At 39.0% G+C, this 15617-nt stretch overlaps 1 protein-coding gene across 1 annotated transcript in view; it reads left to right on the forward strand.

Annotated features, from left to right (window-relative positions):
• poe (E3 ubiquitin-protein ligase-like protein poe) overlaps window positions 1-15617 on the forward strand; it is a 797274-nt gene that overhangs the window by 499575 nt on the left and 282082 nt on the right. The window contains exon 48 of the mRNA XM_067137373.2: window positions 1661-1806. Coding sequence (XP_066993474.2) covers window positions 1661-1806 — 146 coding nt within the window. The remainder of the gene's footprint in view (window positions 1-1660; window positions 1807-15617) is intronic.

Raw genomic sequence — 15617 nt, forward strand, 5'->3', positions numbered from 1 at the left:
TGAAGTATAAGGAAGATGAGGAATACATAGAGGACGATATTGAATATAAGAAAGTGCCAGACAGAGTGTTAACGATTATCCCATTATCATGCAATTATTTTCTTGAAAAATGTAGCTTGGAATGCTGCTGCTTTTTTTTTTTTTTTTTTTTTTTTTTTTTGCTATTGGCTTTACGTCGCACCGACACCTTTCTTATAGTATCACTGGTGTGCTATCTGAGATGAACATCCTTTAGTGGCATAATCGGGAAGGGTGACATCTTTCAGAATTTGCTGTGCAATGTTGACTCGGAATGATGAGAAGCTCCTTCTGTGTTTCCTCACCTTAGCATGTCATGCATGTAGCTAGAATGCTACGAGTCACTTCCAGCAAGAAGTACAATTTCTTGTACCCTTTTACTTACCTACATTGCCTTTCGGAACATTACTGGTCAAATTTCAGTTCCAATTGTTCATCATGGTGAGGTTATGTACAGAGTTATCTTCATCCTCACTATTGTTTTCATGAACAGAGTCACAATTCTCAGACGCACCATCACTGCTAAAACTACTATCAGATAATTCTGAGATATCTTCATCACCACTATCAAGAAGAAATTGCAGAATTCTTTCTTCTTCCTCCTCACGATATTTACACATCATCTTGCTCACTACCATTCATATTTCCATAATACCATCACCAAGTGGAGTAGCTGTGTGTGTTAACATTCTATAGCTATGGAGCCAAGTTCTACATTGGAGAGGTGAATGGTTTCGAACCCCACCTTCGGCTGTCCTAAAAATGATTTCCTGTGGTTTCCCTTTTTCACTCCCAAGCAAATGCCGGGACAGTTCCTATTCATAAGACATAGCCGATTCCTTTAACTTCCTTGCCCAGCTTTCATTCACCATTTATTTCATCTTCATTGTCTTCTTAAGTGAGGGTGCCATCAGGAAGGGCATCCGGGCGTAGAAACATGGTGCAAAATATCATCTCACCCCATCCCCAATCCCTTATTAGGCAGCGAGGCTAAGGGGTCGATATGCATCTCATTAATATTATCAATAAGTATTTATCTATAAAGTGCTTCTTCAAAAAAATAAAAAAAATAAAATAGAACCAGAGGGTTCACCTCGTCATCAAAACTCGGGAGTGAAAAGATTATAAAACACGCACACCTCACCCCCTCTGAAACACTTTGCTGTTCCCCATCTTCCTTGTGCTGGTCTACCTGCAGTGACTCATACCAAACTTCAAAATCTTTGGTTTCTGCCATACATTTTGGTAAAGAGAAGATGAAAAGAGCTCTGAGTCACTTTGATTGTTGAAACAAGAAAGAAATATAATTTTCATGTATCACTTTTAAATAGAGTTTTTATAAGTTATCGTAGGGGATTTATCCGTTTCTCATAGTATTTTTGGTCTTTCATGTGCGTATGTATTGTATAACACTTCAAGAATATTTTTACTGGTATTTTTGGAGCAAGTTGTTCTCACTGTTATAATTGTGTGAATGGAAATATTGTTGAGGAAAAGATAGGAGTTGGGGTTTGTGAATCTTCTTATTTTTTAAATGTCTTATTTTATATCATTCATTATATTCAATGCTGACTACTTCCAGATGATAGAAAAGTGTCCTTTTTTTTTTTCCCTTTTTAAAATCGTGTTTTCATTGTTTTAGGAGCTGTAGCCAGTGGTGTGTCAGTAAACGTAAATCCTATTGAAGCACTGCTGGGTGCTCCAGGAGGCTTCCCCCCACTGTTGGATATTCCTCCTGATGCAGATGATGAGACTATGGTAGAACTTGCTATTGCTCTCAGCTTGCAGGTGTGTGTTTATGCTTTGAGTCCAGCATGTTCATTAACAAATTTCCTTTTTGTAAACTAAACTATTTTTCTATTGTGTACAATGTTTTTTTTTAAATTGTGTCATGGTGCTATGTCACGCTTGTTGTATACTTCAGTATTATTTGTGTGCACGTAGATGGTGTGATGTGTGCTTGTACAGACTGAATTTTTTTTTTTTATATTTATTGAGAAAAATTTAATTTAGTTTTGCAGTGTATAAGACTCTCCCCAAAAATTTAACATATTTTTCCGGAGAAAAAACACAAAAAACAAAATTGAAAGTAAAAGAAATACAGCACCATAATTTTAAAATGCTGTAAAAACTTTTGAACGGTGCACTGACCTTTTAGAAATCTGCAAAATCCATCTGAATCTTCTGTCTCACTTCATTGTTACATCAACCTCTGTTTCTTCCTTTTCTTCATCATCCATATGTTTTTAAAAAAAATTTTCTCAATTCTATCAAGGGCATTATTGTTGCCACTTTTTAAGACAAGATTTATCATGATAATTTGTTCATCAGTGCAGTCGTACATCTGTGTGATAGTAGTTTTTTACTTTATTTACAAGAGTAGGAGTTTTTATTCCATCTAATCAATACATTAATTTGAGTATTAAAGTTAAAATATTACACTTGCAAAAAATTATCGCTTTTTTTGTGAAATACGGACTTACTGGTACACAATTTCTTCCAAATCTTCTGTGTCGCTATCGCAGGTTTCGGTATCTGATGCGTCGTCCTCGCCGCTGTTAATACCAGTATCAGATTTTTCGTCTCTCTGCCACACTGCGTCATCCTCGGATCCATCTAGTGCATTCGAAATCCCAGTCCTTTTGAAGCTCTTGCAGACTTGTTCAGGTGGTATAAGATCCCAACTCTTCATCACCCACTAGCATAACAAGTCCAAGGGTGGGCGCCTGATATTTCCAGCGGGCATCAATTGCTGATTGCCACTCAACATCCACTTGTTGTAAAATCGACGTAAGTGATCTTTAAATGGTTTATTAATACATACGTCTAGTGGCTGCAAAGCACATGTTAGGCCACCAGGAATTACTATCTGTCGTGTCTTATTTTTATTGAGAAGTTGCTTCACTTCGTTCACGAGGTAACCTCGGAAACTATCTAAAACAATCAGAGCTGGTTGTTTTAGTAGTGCACCAGGTCTTGTATCCCACACAGTTTTAACCCAGTCCAGCATGAGTTCTACGTCCATCCAACCCTTTGGTTGCACTCATACATGAATTCTACAGGGAAACTATATTCTTTGGCATAGTTTTCCTCTTGAAAATGATGTAAGGCGACAACTTTCTTCCGTCAGCTGTAATGGCTAGCATTGCCGTGCATTGCAACTTCTCACTACCGCTGGTTTTCATTAATATACTCTGTGATCCTTTTAGCGCAATAGTGGTGTTGCGAGGCATATTAAAAAGGATTGGAGTCTGATCGGCATTACCGATTTGAGAAAGCAAGTACGAAGTTTCCTTGCGCAAACGTATGACAAATCGGTGAAAATTCACAATCTTTTCTTTTTGCAGCTCTGTTCCCATGCTGTTCAGCGAAGGCAATTACGCTTAGTTTGATGCCCGCAGAATAGTTTATATATTTACCCATAATCGCTTATAAATGCTTCACACGTTAATGTTTTGCAATATAAGTGACTTTCCGTAATTGTTCACTATTAAAACAAATTATTTCTACAAACACTCCAAACACAAATTAAAAACTTAAATTCTCACGCACACATGTCTACAGTAATCACGTCAGTCACAAATAAATAAGTGCATCTCTGATCTGTCCATTCCAGAGCAGCCAGTACTGTTAGGCAGCAAAGAAGCATGCAGCAATTTATCAGTTGAGCTCATTGGTTGCGACACGCTAGTGCGCTTGCGCAAAGCTCGCAAACCGGAGCACGGACGTCTTCATACATCGCTCTAGCTAGCGCAGTGTAGGTCTACTGTAGTTGACAGTGTTCCGAGACATCGGTAACAAACATTCATTTTTTCAATTTCTTTTAAACATATGGTAATTAGGTTAATATTTCTTCCCAGTTATTGATGATTTTACATTACATTACATTACTGATGAGTTCATAAAATAAAACTTTAATACCATTGGATAATAATTATCTTGACTGCTAGTTCATAAAATAAAACTTTAATACCATTGGATAATAATTATCTTGACTGCTTCGGTAAAAGTTTTCATCCCATGCCCGGACACTTATGACGTAGTAGTAAGGTAAGAGTCTAGTGATGACAACTGAGACATAGTAAATAATTCAGCTGACCGTGAGCTGAATAATTCCGTGGAAATCTGTGTTATCGTCTTGGATTTCACTTCGTGCGCAATAAGGCAGGAGCCGGCCCCATGATGTAGGGGTAGCGTGCCTGCCTCTTACACGGAGGCCCAAGGTTCAATTCACGGCCGGGTCAAGGAATTTTACCTGAATCTGAGGGCTGGTTCGAGGTCCTCTCCACCTACGTGATTACAATTGAGGAGCTATCTGATGGTGAGATGGCGGCCCTGGTCTAGAGAGCCAAGAATAACGGCCGTGAGGCTTCATCGTGTTGACCACACGACACCTTGTAATCTGCAGGCCTCCGGGCTGAGCAGCGGTCGCTTGCTAGGCCAAGGTCCTTCGCGACTGTTGCGCCGGGGGGCTGGTGGTTGTAATAACGCTGAATTCTATCAGACCTCTTGTCTACTAGAAGACAAGTGTGTGTTGGTACCAGTATTTCCTGGCGACGTTGCCGATAAGCGATAACTTACAGCCTTACGTATTTCATATGAGAACTCATAATATGTAGGTGGTGAATAAATTGTACACTGTCTCGCGACCACGTTGTCAAACTGCCGATAGCCTACCGGTAAGCCATGTGTCGTACATATGCCGGTATTATTTATTTATACATTGTGCAACAACTCGCAAATGTGACTCTGTTGCCAAATTGCCCATAAACCATACACGTATTTAAATTGCGCATTCATGTGCAACTTACATTGCAGTTCTATTTACCTTTTAACCAGATTGGTGAGCAAAATTAGGACGTGTGGCGATTATGCAATTAAATGTTTAAAAGTCCAATTTTTGTATTGAAAATAAAGGATGCGACGATTACGCGGTGGTGACGATTATGCTGTGAAATACGGTAATAAGCTTACCCCTTAATGCTCCAGTGAAAGCACAGCAGTTTACAGTTCGTAGTGTTGTGAGAGCTTGGTGGAGGTTTAGGCTCAAGGCAATGGGAGGGAGTGGTAGGGGGAGAAGGAGTGGGAAGAGAGGGGTGGGGGAATTTGTATGAATGATTACTAGTGTGATATTTATTGAATTTCTTATTGTAATATTTGTCGACTGCTGTATTTACGCGAATAATCCCGGCCACCAAATAATCCCCGCACTCTAACTTTAGAAAGGCTGATTTTGAAAAAAAAAATGCCAACATTGACTCAAATAAAACACGCACCCCAATTTCGTGCCTCAATTTAAAAAAATATTTCCGGGTATTATTCGCGTAAATACGGTATATGTAAATCTCCTTGAATATGGTTGAAATCTTTGCCATGCTGACCCATAGCGTAAGACTTACTATGTTTGAAGGCATTGACATGTTTGAGATAGCGTACATTAAAATCCTCCCAGTTTGGCATACATAGGTGATTTTACAGTCAGGGCATTTTAGTCTATGAACATCCAAATGTATTGGATGTGTTTATATGGAATTAGAATAATGGAGCAGACGAGAATTGTTGTTAGTAGGTCTTAATGTTACATGACCGGGCGAGTTGGCCGTGCGGTTAGAGGCGCGCAGCTGTGATCTTGCATCTGGGTGATAGTGGATTCGAACCCCATTATCGGCAGCCCTAAAGATGGCTTTCCATGGTTTCCCATTTTTACACCAGGCAAATGCTGGGGCTGTACCTTAATTATGGCCACAGTTGCTTCTTTCCCACTCCTATCCTTTTCCTATCCCATCTGTGTCATTGCAAAATAAAGCAAAATTGTTATAAAATAAAAAACATCACATAAATAAATGCTACATTAATGTTATATTTTTTAACGGATTAGTAATATGATCAATGCTGTTATTGTTATAAGTAAAAGTGGTGTACTTTTGTTGTGGTTTGGATTCTCTAATGAGACTGGATTTAGATTTATGTCTAATTTTATTAATAAGGCTATTTATTTAGTGGAGACAGAAACCATTGCTTAACGCTATTTTACGATGTGTTTTTTTCTGTTACTAACTGAAATTGAACAGAAATAGTTGAAAACTGGTTGTTGAGTAATGAAAAAGACACCTTGAACTTTGCTGGTAGTTTCATGTGCAAATATTGTATTTTATTGGGGGGGGAAAGTCAAAAAAAAATTTAATACATTATAAAATAGTTTTCATGATTAATTTGAAATAATGACATTGACTTTATTTTTATCAAAATAATATACAGTAGATCAGTTTTTCAGCTTTATATTAATGTATGATAAGGTTAAGTTATGATTATGGTATGGATTTAGAAACTCTTCTTTTATTCTGTACATTGTGGAAAATTACTGCAGCATTTGACAGAGAAATCTGAAGCAGTTCTAGGATTAAACTAAATGTAATGCTAACAGAGGAATGTTACAGTGGATAAGAATAAATTGTGCATTTCAGATTTTCGAGTATCACTGTGCAATTTACAATTTGCTTTCAGTGATATGGGTAGCTCAAGAGGGAGGGAAAAGTCACTGTATTGTGCAGTGTAGTTATACCTACAGAATATCCATGTCATACCTGCCAACCCTTCCGATTTACCAGAAACTTTCCGTTTTTTAACTCTTCTTCCGATTTTCCAATTTATTTTTACTTCTTCCTATTTTTGACCAATATAACCTCCAGTACGGCCAATACTTTTCCCCTAGTTTAAAGGATAAATTCTTATGTGCTTCTGTAATTTACAAAACCTCATTTTCAAGCGTATTTATTTGATGTTTTATTTTGCGAGTGTTTTGTCCTTCGCCTTCGTGTATCGTGTTTCCCTCTCACCGCAGCAGCATGTGCGCTTTATACAGCTGGGGGTTCAGGACGGCAATCGTCCTGCAAGCAAGAGAGGCTAATGCACGCTAGCGACTCAGTTAATCTGGACGAAAGAATCAGTTTGTTATTGTGTTGTTCGCACCCCGTTGACATCGCTTCTGTGCGCAGTTTCGTCGGAGTTGTAGGTTGTGTTTTTTCTTGCGTTTCTATGCTTTCCTTCCTCTGTCAAAGTCATGTATTGATAATTTGAGACATATTGAATTGTTTTGTATGTAGTAGTTTTGCATATTTAAGTGCATAATTTCAATGAGTTGAATGTTTTTAAGGAGGTTGTTTCTGTGACAGTTTCTGGTATTTTCTCTTCTCGTTATGGCCAAAAAATATAACAAACGTTATCTCTAAGTGTTTAGAGATACCTATAAATTGTCATACATTTTACTGTCTGATAAAGGAAACTACCATATTTTCTCGCATAATTAATGCCCTTGCATAATTTACGCATCCCAATATTTTGGGTCCAAAGTGGAGACAAAGAAATGTTCTCGTATTTGACGCACCCACAACTTTGAACATCCATCACACAACTCCGGATGCGTTCCGAAATAAAGATGTCAACTACTCAAGTATCAGGTTTCCTATTGCGAAAGCGGGTATTCCAAATACAGGGCAACATGCTGTTATTAGCCGGCAGGAAATCCCACTGCATTAGTTCAATGAGAGAATCAGCCTAGAAGTGACTAGTGACTCTCTATTCCAATTTGATACAAACATATTTTATGAGTATTGTTGTTTGTTAGTCAGAGTATTCGAGTAATACTGCATCATACAAACTCGTGGTGATCAGTTACGTTGAAACATATGGGAATAGGGCAGCAGGTAGCAAGTATTCAGTGTCCAAATGCAACGTGTGGACCAAAAAGCGGAAAGTTTCTGCAAATAGAGGAGGATCTGCTTAAATATACAATTTTGTAACGCAATGTTGGATAAGCCGTTTCTCACAAAATGCTGTATTTTAAAGAATGAGAAATAGCCGCTGAACGTAGGATCAGTGTCTCGGATTTGAAGGTTAGCCAAGGCTTGATTAAGTATGAAGAGAAATGGACTTTCTCTTTGACGAACAACAACATTATGCCAAAAAAGATGACGAATTATTTCAACCATTTTCATCGCTTTGTGATTGAGAAGCGTAAAGTGAAAGAATTTTTGATCTCCCAAATACGAACTGCAGGTCAGACGCCAATCATTTTCCATATGCCACAAAGTCGAACAATCTCTAAGAAAAGAACATACAGTGTTATCGTATGCGCTACCAAAAGCGATAAATAACGATGTACTGCAATGCTCGCTGTAACAGCTGATGGCAGAAAGCTTGCACCTTACATTGTTCAAAAACAAAAAACAATGCCTGAAGAAAAATTTCTGCAAGTGATCCACATTCTTATTCAAGAAAAAAAAGGGTGGATGGATATGTCACTCATACAATATTGGATACAAACAGTTTGAGGTAATCTAGCAGGGTCCCTCCTGCAATGCCCGGCCCTTCTCGTGTTGGACAGTTTTCTTTTTTTGTCGGTATGTCATTGTTATGACATTACATGAATTGGACTTTTATTACTTCATGTTTATTTCACTTCAGGCCGTATTGTCAGCTCATAGCGGGAAGAATATTTTCAGTGTCGCTACTTCAAACCCACGTGTCTGACTTACCTGATGTGCACTTATTTAACTTAAAAAATCTCACGCCGGAATTTTACGCCAAATGACGATAACCGCAAAAGAGTTGAACCAGTTGTTTTTATATTATATTTGATGTATCTTTTAAATATAAATGAATTGTAAATGAATTTTTAAATATCTGAATTCCTTGAATAATTTACGCATCTGAAGTTTTCACTCGTATTTTTCGTCAAAGTGCGTTAATTACACGAGGAAATGCGGTAATATGTTCTTTGTTACGTGTCAGTGTGACATAAATATTATTATTTGTATGTGTCATACATGAGAATGACTAGGTGCGTTTTCTTGTAACCGTTTTTGTTTTCTTAGTTCAAGGTTTTAAATTTAATGGCCAGTTCGCATTGTAACAGACATATATGCCTTTTATTCTGACCTTTTTTCACCTAGACCGTGGTGTGTGTGTATATATGTGGTGAAATCCAAGAATTAAAAATCTTATTTTTGGTTTCTAAAAGTTGGCAGGTATGCCATGTGGTCACAAAAAATTTATCAAAATATAAGATGATATGTCTCTTGAAATACCTGTATATCAGGTGTTGTAGAGAGATTTGAAGAAATTATGAATTTATTCAAACAAAATCAACCATCATTGATTTGCATTTAGGGCTGTTGCCTAAGTGGCAGATTCCCTATCACTTTTTTTTTTTTTACGCAATGAAAACGCGTTGAAGTCCTACGGTACATCTGTGTTTCGTCGTTAAGAAATGTCTGCCTCTGCAGCATAGGCCTACTGCAGCTCTGATGACGTCGCACAAATAGATGAATAGTTTCGTGTCCGACCTGCGCATTGCAAGCACGTATCAAGTCATGTATATGTCTGTGTTTTGTAGTTAAGAATGTCCACCAGTGTGAGGGTTAGCACAGTTAGCTGCCGTTCTCGGGAGCCTGAGTTTGATTCCCAGTACTGTATTGCCAGAGATTTACAAATTGCAGAAAGGTTAATTTGTGGTAAAAATGGTACATGCAGCTCCCTTATACTTTGGGCTTGTCTTAAAAAAAAAAAAAAGAGAGAGAGCTGCACCACCTCGGTATGAGGAAATGAGTTTACTTTAGTTAAGAAGTATTCACGGTTGTTGCTGGGCCTATTAATATAGGCATGCGAGATCATTCACAAAGCGATTGTTTTATATCTCGTAACTCGGGCCAATATAGGTTTTTTTTTTTTTTTTTGAGAGAGAGAAGTAGGTCTAAAACATGATAAAAACAATCCAATCACAATTCTTTTACTCGCCAATGTACCTAATGAATAGTAATAATATTGATTTCTTTATGTCCCCACTTTCAACGATTTTTGGAGACGTCAAACAAAACAAACTAGGATATGCTTTAATAAAAAATGGGAGATAACGAACGTACGAAATTAAACATTATGATAATAAAACACATTACCACCATACCCCTCCTCTATGAACCATGTGACCTTGCCGCGGTGGGGAGGCTTGCGTTCCCAATGACGCAGATAGCTGAGCCACAGGTGCAACCATATTGGATGGGTATCCGTTGCGAGACCAGACTAACAAATGATTCATGGAAGGCCTTTCAGAAGTTGCAAGGGTGGCAGTCTAGATGATTGACTGATATGGCCTTGTAATAATACTCACATGGCTTAGCTGTGTTGATACTGCTACATGGCTGAAAGCAACGGCAAACTACAACCGTAACTAACTCCCGAGGACATGCAGCTCTCTCTGTATGAATGATGTACTGATGATGGCTTCCTCCCGGGTAAAATATTCCGGAGGTAAACTACTCCCCCATTTGGATCTTTGGGTGGGGACTACACGAGAGGGGGCGATCATCAGGAAGATGGATACTGACATTCTGCGAGTCGGAGCGCGGAATTTTAGAAGTTTCAATCGTTGTGGTAGGTTAGAGAATCTGAACAGGGAGATGGATAGATTAAAGTTAGATGTAGTTGGTATAAGTGAAGTATGTTGGCAGGAAGAACAGGATTTCTGGTCAGGCGACTACTGAATTATCGACACGAAATCAAACAGGGGAATTGCAGGAGTTGGTTTAATAATGAATAAGAGAATAGGGCAGCGGGTAAGCTACTTCGACCAGTGTAGTGAAAGAATTATTGTCGTCAAGATAGGCACCAAACCAATGCCCACCACAATAGTGCAGGTCTATATGCCTACTAGTTCAGCGGATGATGAGGAAATCAAAACAATATACGAAGAGATAGAAGATTTAATACAGTATGGAAAAAGGTGACGAGAATCTAATTGTGACGGGAGACTGGAATGCAGTGGTAGGCCAAGGAGGAGAAGGTAATACAGTAGGAGAATTTGGATTGGGACAAAGGAAGGAAAGAGGAAGTCGGCTGGTTGAATTCTGCACTGATCATAATTTATTCCTTGCCAATACTTGGTTCAAACACCACAAACGATGGCTGTATACATGGACGAGACCTGGAGACACTGGAAGGTATCAAATAGACTTCATTATGATTAGGCAGAGATTCAAAAACCAGGTGTTGGATTGCAAAACTTTCCCAGGAGCAGACGTGGACTCTGACCACAACTTGTTGGTCATGAAATGCCATCTGAAGTTGAAGAAATTGAAGAAAGGAAAGAATGCGAAAAAGACTGGATCTAGACAAGTTGAAAGAAAAGAGTGTGAGGGATTGTTTCGAGGAACATGTGGCACGAGGGCTAAATGATAAGGCTGAAGGAAACACAATAGAGGAAGAGTGGATAGTCATGAAAAAGGAAGTCAGTAGGGCTGCTGAAGAGATGTTAGGAAGGAAGGAAAGATCAACTAAGAATCAGTGGATAACTCAGGAGATACTAGACCTGATTGATGAACGACGAAAATGCAAGAATACTAGAAATGAAGAGGGCAGAAAAGAATACAGACGATTAAAGAATGAAGTGGATAGAAAGTGCAAGGTAGCTAAGGAAGAATGGCTGAAGGAGAAGTGCAAGGATGTCGAAGGTTGTATGGTCCTGGGAAAGGTAGATGCTGCATACAGGAAAATCAAGGAAACCTTTGGAGAAAGGAAATCTAGGTGTATGAATATTAAGAGCTCAGATGGAAAGCCAATTCTAGGGAAAGAAGACAAAGAAAGATGGCAAGAACATATACAACAGTTGTATCAAGGTAAAGATGTAGATAATTTGGTTCTGGAACAAGAAGAGACTACCGGGCGAGTTGGCCGTGCGCGTAGGGGCGCGCAGCTGTGAGCTTGCATCCGGGAGATAGTAGGTTCGAATCCCACTATCGGCAGCCCTGAAGATGGTTTTCCGTGGTTTCCCATTTTCACACCAGGCAAATGCTGGGGCTGTACCTTAATTAAGGCCACGGCCGCTTCCTTCCAACTCCTAGGCCTTTCCCATCACATCGTCGCCATAAGACCTATCTGTGTCGGTGCGACGTAAAGCCCCTAGCAAAAAAAAGGAGAGACTGTTGATGCTGTTGAAATGGGAGACCCGATTTTGAGGTCAGAGTTTGACAGAGCTGTGAGAGACCTAAATAGGAACAAGGCACCTGGAATTGATGACATTCCTTCTGAATTACTGACTGCCTTAGGAGAAAGCAGCATGGCAAGGTTATTCCATTTAGTGTGTAAGATGTATGAGACAGCAGAAGTCCCATCCGATTTTCAGCAGAATGTTGTTATACCTATTCCCAAGAAAGCCGGTGCTGACAGGTGTGAAAACTACCACACCATTAGTTTAGTATCTCATGCCTGCAAAATTTTAACACTTATTATTTACAGAAGAATGGAAAAACAAGTTGAAGCTGAGTTGGAAGAAGATCAGTTTGGCTTCAGAAGATATGTAGGAACACGTGAAGCAATCCTGACTTTACGTCTGATCTTAGAGGATCGAATCAAGAAGGATAAGCCCACGTACATGGCATTCGTAGATCTAGAAAAGGCATTCGATAATGTTGATTGGACCAAGCTATTTTGAAATTTTGAAGTTGTTTGGGATCAGATACCAAGAACGAAGAATTATCTACAATCTGTATAAAAATCAAACTGCAGTCATAAGAATCGAGAGCTTTGATAAAGAAGCAGCAATCCAGAAAGGAGTGAGGCAAGGCTGCAGTTTGTCCCCCCTCCTTTTCAATGTTTACATAGAACAGGCAGTAAAGGAAATCAGAGAGGAATTTGGAAAGGGAATCACAATCCAAGGAGAAGAAAAATCAAAACCTTGAGATTTGCCGATGATATTGTTTTATCTGAGACTGCAGAAGATCTTGAGAAGCTGCTGAATGGTATGGACGAAGTCTTGGGTAAGGAGTACAAAATGAAAATAAATAAGTCCAAAACAGAAGTAATGGAGTTCAGTTGAATGAAGGCAGGTGATGCAGGAAATGTTGGATTAGGAAATGAAGTCTTAAAGGGAGTAGAGGAATATTGTTACTTGGGTAGTAAAATAACTGACAATGGCAGAAGTAAGGAGGACATAAAATGCAGACTAGCAAAAGCAAGGAAGAGCTTTCTTAGGAAAAGAAATTTGCTCACTTCAAACATTGATATAGGAATTAGAAAGATGTTTTTGGAGACTTTCGTGTGGAGCGTGGCATTGTATGGAAGTGAAACGTTGACGATAACTAGCTCAGAAAGAAAGAGAATAGAAGCTTTTGAAATGTGGTGTTACAGAAGAAGGTGAGATGGATAGATCGAATCACGAATGAAGAGATACTAAATCAAATTGGTGAGAGGAGATTGATTTGGCTAAATTTGACAAGAAGAAGAGATAGAATGATAGGACACATCTTAAGACACCCAGAACTTGTGCAATTGGTTTCTGAAGGAAGTGTAGGTGGTAAGAACACTAGGGGTAGACCAAGGTTTGAATATGACAAGCATATTAGAGTAGATGTAGGATGCAGTAGTTACATAGAAATGAAAAGGTTAGCACAGGATAGGGTGACATGGGGAGCCGCATCAAACCAGTCTATGGACTGATAACTCAAACAGCAATACCACCACCATACCTGTACATATCCATAAATGCTGCGTACTTCCCTGTTATTTATCTTTAATTTTTCCGTTGTGAAACTTTTGACACTATTCAGGCGATAGCATACCTAACCTAAACAATGCAGTCTCTCTTATCTCCTTTACAGCTGGTTAGGAAAATCCTGATTTGATCAATGTAGAGAACGAGCAGGAAATGTACTTAAAAATAAAGGTCTGGCTTTCAACAGCCACAGTTATCAAAAAACTGCTTCCAGTCACTATGTATTACATTCTGAACTACGACTCGTAACATAACCAGTTATCAGCTGGTGGTTTGGCACGCTTTCGGGAACACAGCTTTTTTCAGAAGGAGTGGCTTCTGCTACACATACACCAGCTTGGAATATGTGAGACCATCTCCAGAAACCATTTGGGAATAGCTTTACACATTTTTTTTATAGTCGGGAAAGCCGTGTTGTTTGCAGATTGCAGATGATATAGTGATATGGGGTGAGGATGAAACGGAACTGCAAAATCAAGTAGATTTATGGAATCAAGAGACAGAAAAAATTTGGGTTGAAAGTAAGCCCAGAGAAAAGTAAAACAGTAGTAATAAGGAAGGAAGATTAATAAAACTGAATGATGAAATTCTGAACATGTTTAAAAGTTTCAAGTACTTGAGAAGTGTGATCAGAGAAGATGGAAAGATAACCAAGGAAATTGGGGAAAAGAATACAAGAAGCAAACAGCTTCTACCAGAGTGTAAGGGGTATTTTGTGGAACCAAGGTGTCCTGAAAAATGTAAGAAAGTATTATATTCAACCTATTATGAACCCATACTAACTTATGCAGCTGGATCATGGACTACAAGAAAACGAGAGGAGAGTAGAATACAAGGAACGGAGATGAAATTTGTAAGAGGTATCGAGGGCAAGACCAGTAAGGATAGATTTAGAAATGGAGAGATACGGAAAAGGGCAGGAATCTTGAAACTTCAGAACAGGATAGAAACAACAAAGCTAAAGTGGTATGGGCATGTGATGAGAATGGGAGAAGAAAGACTGCTAAAAAAAGTTTTTTCAGAGAAGTTAACAGGAAAGAGACCATGAGGAAGGCCCCAAAAGGGATTCAGTGTGAAAGTGCAAAGAGAAGAGGGGAGGAAAACCAGAAGATGTACTTAAAAAAGGAAAAGAGTGGTGGAGAGACAGGCAGTGATGGAGGTCCTTGATTCACAACCCGACCTGGGAAGCTGGAAACAGGAAATGAAGATGATGGAATGAAACAATTTTTTAAAAGGTTCAAAAAGACGGTACCTCGAATGCTCTCGGTCTCGATTGCAGTGCGTGGCTGACGAGATGGCAGTGAAGACGATGTCACTTGGAATGACGACACGCCAGTAGCAGGGAAGTTAGCAACGCAAGACAATTAAAATAAAAGCATTGATCAGGTTTACTGTGTGGTAGGCCTACTGCTCAATGACAGAGACAAATGACTGGCCATTGAGTTATACTGTATCAATATTTCATAATATGATAATATGATACCCTTATCCCATTTCTATACGGGGTCGAGTAAGAAGTGGGACGAATCTTCGTAGCAAGATTTTATGACCGTATGCCTTTCCTGGCATTGACCTCATCAGAGGAATTAATTATATGAAACGAATGACGTGATATGAGTAACTGATTTTTTTGCTTTACGTCGCACAGACACAGACAGGTCTTATGGCGACGATGGGACAGGAAAGGGCTAGGAGTGGGAAGGAAGCGTCCGTGGCCTTAATTAAGGTATAGCCCCAGCATTTGCCTGGTGTGAAAATGGGAAACCACAGAAAGCCATCTTCAGGGCTGCCGATAGTGGGGTTCGAACCCACTATCTCCCAAATACTGGATACTGGCCGCACTTAAGCGACTGCAGCTATCGAGCTCGGTATGATTAACTAAAACAGTTATATTTACTTTATAAGTTGGCCTAAAAGTCGTGTTCACCATTTATTGACTTTTTACATTTAGAAGTAATTCCTCCCAACAAAAATAGCCAGTATAACTCAAATACATTCATAATTTTGTTAAAGAACAGTGTAGTATGTTTACATGTACAATTTATAGTTCTTTCTA

Source organism: Anabrus simplex, chromosome 1 (assembly GCF_040414725.1).
Source record: "Anabrus simplex isolate iqAnaSimp1 chromosome 1, ASM4041472v1, whole genome shotgun sequence".
NCBI lineage: Eukaryota > Metazoa > Arthropoda > Insecta > Orthoptera > Tettigoniidae > Anabrus > Anabrus simplex.